Source organism: Calidris pugnax, unplaced genomic scaffold (assembly GCF_001431845.1).
Source record: "Calidris pugnax isolate Ruff unplaced genomic scaffold, ASM143184v1 scaffold639, whole genome shotgun sequence".
Classification (NCBI taxonomy): domain Eukaryota; kingdom Metazoa; phylum Chordata; class Aves; order Charadriiformes; family Scolopacidae; genus Calidris; species Calidris pugnax.
In genome coordinates this window covers 47,267-48,870 of record NW_015091443.1, presented here as the reverse complement: position 1 = coordinate 48,870, position 1,604 = coordinate 47,267, and the positions used below count along the sequence as shown (strand labels likewise).

At 63.8% G+C, this 1,604-nt stretch overlaps 1 protein-coding gene across 1 annotated transcript in view; it reads left to right on the top strand.

Moving 5' to 3' along the window:
* DNMT3A (DNA (cytosine-5-)-methyltransferase 3 alpha) overlaps nucleotides 1-1,604 on the top strand; it is a 26,032-nt gene that overhangs the window by 5,765 nt on the left and 18,663 nt on the right. The window contains exon 3 of the mRNA XM_014961566.1: nucleotides 741-791. Within this exon, the coding sequence (XP_014817052.1) occupies nucleotides 741-791 (51 nt within the window). The remainder of the gene's footprint in view (nucleotides 1-740; nucleotides 792-1,604) is intronic.

Genomic DNA, 1,604 nt, shown 5'->3' with positions numbered 1-1,604 from the left:
GCCCCAGACCCCCTCCCTGCCCAGACCCCCGGTGGGGAAATCTCGGGTGGGATCCTGCCGGGGGCAGCGCCAGGACGGGCAGGAGCCGAGGCCGGGGGTCCCAGCGCTGGGCTCTGCGCCCCCCCAGCACATCGGGCAGGGTGGCAGAGGGGTGGGGGGTCACCGGCAGCATGTCCCCAGCTCGGTCGGTGGCCCTGGAAAGCTCCTGTCCCCCAGTGTGTCCCCCCCACTCTCCCCAGTGCCCCCCAACACCCAGAGGGGGGCTCTCGGCCCCTCTCCTGCTGGGGCATCGCTGCTGCCAGGGCAGGGGCCGGGTACCACGGGGGGGTGGGGGGGTTCTCCATGTGCTGCGGGACAGCCTGGGGGTCACACAGAGCATCCCGGGGGGGGACGGGGACAGTGGCCCCAACAGAGCCCGGGGACCCAGGGGACATCGTGCCCTGCAGCAAAACAGGGTGTGTGTTCGGGGGCTCAGGGTGTGTGGGGGGGTTAGAACCCCAGAAATGGTTATTTTTAGTCGTTTCTATAAATTATACCTGCTCCATGCACTTCCTCTGCCCAGACACCCCCCCAGACCCCTACCCCCCCTGGCTGGGCTGCAGGGAGGGGGCACAGGAGCATCCAGCTGGTGTCCCCCGGGGAGCAGGGTGGTGATGGGTGCCCGTCCCCGCGGTGGGGGTCCCGGGTGCACCCCCCCATTTCCCCCCCCAGCTGAGGGCTCCTCTCTGCTCTGTGCGCAGGCAAGGACGAGAAGGAGGAGAACAGCTTCGACACCCTGAAAATGGAGGCAAGTATGACCCCCCCCCTGCACCCACCCTGCTCCCTGTGCCCCTTGGTGCCGGTGGCCTTGGGGGGCTGCCCGCCAAGGATGGGGGTCCTGGGCTCTGGGTGGCACCGAGTGGTGGCCGGGTGGCACCCCCCCACCGTCCAGCTCTGCCCATGGGATGGGGTTGCCAGGGCTGAGCCCCCCAGGGCCAGGCTGAGCCCCCCAGGACTGGGCTGAGCCCCCAAGAATGGGGCTGAGCCCCCCGGGATTGGGCTGAGCCCCCCATGGTCGGGCAGAGCCATGATCACGGTGCCCATCATGGTGCTGCTGCAGGTGTGGGCCGTGTGTGTGTACATGTGTGAGCACATGTGTGTACGTGTATGTGCATGTGTGCACAGGTGTGTGTGCGTGCACATGTGTACCGGTCTGTGCTTGTGTGAGTATGGGTGTCTGAGCACGTGTGTGTGCGGGTGTGTGTAAATGTGTATTCACGTGTGTGTGTGTGCATGTCTGTTCATGTATGTGTGTGTATGTGCACATGTGGGGGGGGTGTTTGTGTGTGTGCATGTCTGTTTGTGTATGTGTGTGTTTGTGCACATGTGGGTGTGTGGATGTGTATGTGTGTGTGCACGTGTGAGTACATGTGTGTGTAGGTGTGTGCACGTGTGTGTATACATCTATGTGCGCATGTGTGTACATGTGTATGTGTGTGCACACATCTATGTGCACGTGTGTGCGTGTGTGTACGTGTGTGTTTGTGCACGTGTACATACATGCATGTGCACATGTGTATACACGTGTGCGTGCCCCCCGTCCGGCAGTGCCCCACACCCCTCTC